Raw genomic sequence first — 1,141 nt, 5'->3', positions numbered from 1 at the left:
TGTGTGTGTGTGTGTGTGTGCAGGTGGATGATTTGGGTCTTGGAGAGGAGATCCTGCCGGTCAGCTACAGCCACGTTGCCTCCAGAAACAGATACCTGTATGTTAATGGTCAGCTGCACAAGATGCCGTCAGGAATCAGGTGAGTGTTTACAAACATTGATTTTGCATTATGTGCTGCTGAATGTCGACCGGCTGTTTAAATATACATACATTTCAAATGAAATCACGAAGCGTAACCTGAAACTTTCCGTCTTCCTCTCCGTCTCCTTGTGCGTTTTTTCAGTGGGATTGTGCGGACAGTCCCACCGTTCTCTCGGCCGCTGCTGCTGAGCGTCGCTGCTGAGATCCTGGTGAATAAAACCAAGAACGACGACGAGTCAGTCCATTCGTTCGTTTCGAGGAGGCTAGGAAAGGAGGTGAGCAGAACTTTGTGTCAGTAAACAAGCCCCACACACAGTCGCTTCAATAAACCTGTGGTAACATGGCAAAAACAGAGATGCAACAGGAGCCACAAATCAAACGGCATCATTGAAACCAAGTTACTGACCTAACACCAGCTAAATATAGCAACAAGAAACCCAAACAAAAGTGACCTGATGTCAGTCTCAAAATGTTCAGCAGTCTGGAAAAACTTCGCTGATTTAGTAACTTCAATAAGACTCCTTTCATCAGCAACATACTTACATCTTATCAAACCCAGACAAATGTTTTTCAGTTGCACTTTTGCTTTTGCAAAGGCCCACAAAAAAACCCCTTAATAAAAGAAACAAAACCACAGCAGCCGTTCAGTTAAGGTGGAAACTCCTGTGTGCTTGCCTGATCATGCACCCCAGTCGTTATTCAGATTAGAGCTGCTTGAACATTCAGCCCAGTGACCTCTGTAGGCAGATCTAAAGGTTCTGAAGCAAAGAGCTGACGCGTGACCAGGAGGCCGGCAAAAACTCAGACTAAAGTGTAGATACCTGACAGCTGTTTATCTCATTCTTTATGAGGGAGGTGACACACTCATGATGCAGCGAGGATTATCATTTGGAAACACGAGTGTATTTATTAAGACATGGAAACGTGAAGCTAGTCTCTAACAGTAATTACATAAGATTCACTTAACTAAAAAGGTAACGTGTGTGTGTGTGTGCGTGTG

The 1,141-nt window shown here is 44.4% G+C and overlaps 1 protein-coding gene across 2 annotated transcripts in view; it reads left to right on the top strand.

Moving 5' to 3' along the window:
• ppox (protoporphyrinogen oxidase) overlaps window positions 1-1,141 on the top strand; it is a 16,884-nt gene that overhangs the window by 8,482 nt on the left and 7,261 nt on the right. For both annotated transcript variants that reach the window (XM_042213633.1, XM_005946333.3), the window contains 2 exons: window positions 24-139; window positions 284-416. In XM_042213633.1, coding sequence (XP_042069567.1) covers window positions 24-139; window positions 284-416 — 249 coding nt within the window. The remainder of the gene's footprint in view (window positions 1-23; window positions 140-283; window positions 417-1,141) is intronic.

This window comes from Haplochromis burtoni, unplaced genomic scaffold (genome assembly GCF_018398535.1).
Source record: "Haplochromis burtoni strain Fernald_Lab_line unplaced genomic scaffold, NCSU_Asbu1 Contig_461, whole genome shotgun sequence".
Taxonomy (NCBI): domain Eukaryota; kingdom Metazoa; phylum Chordata; class Actinopteri; order Cichliformes; family Cichlidae; genus Haplochromis; species Haplochromis burtoni.
The sequence above is the reverse complement of the archived record's forward strand: the minus strand, read 5'-3'. Positions and strand labels throughout refer to the sequence as shown.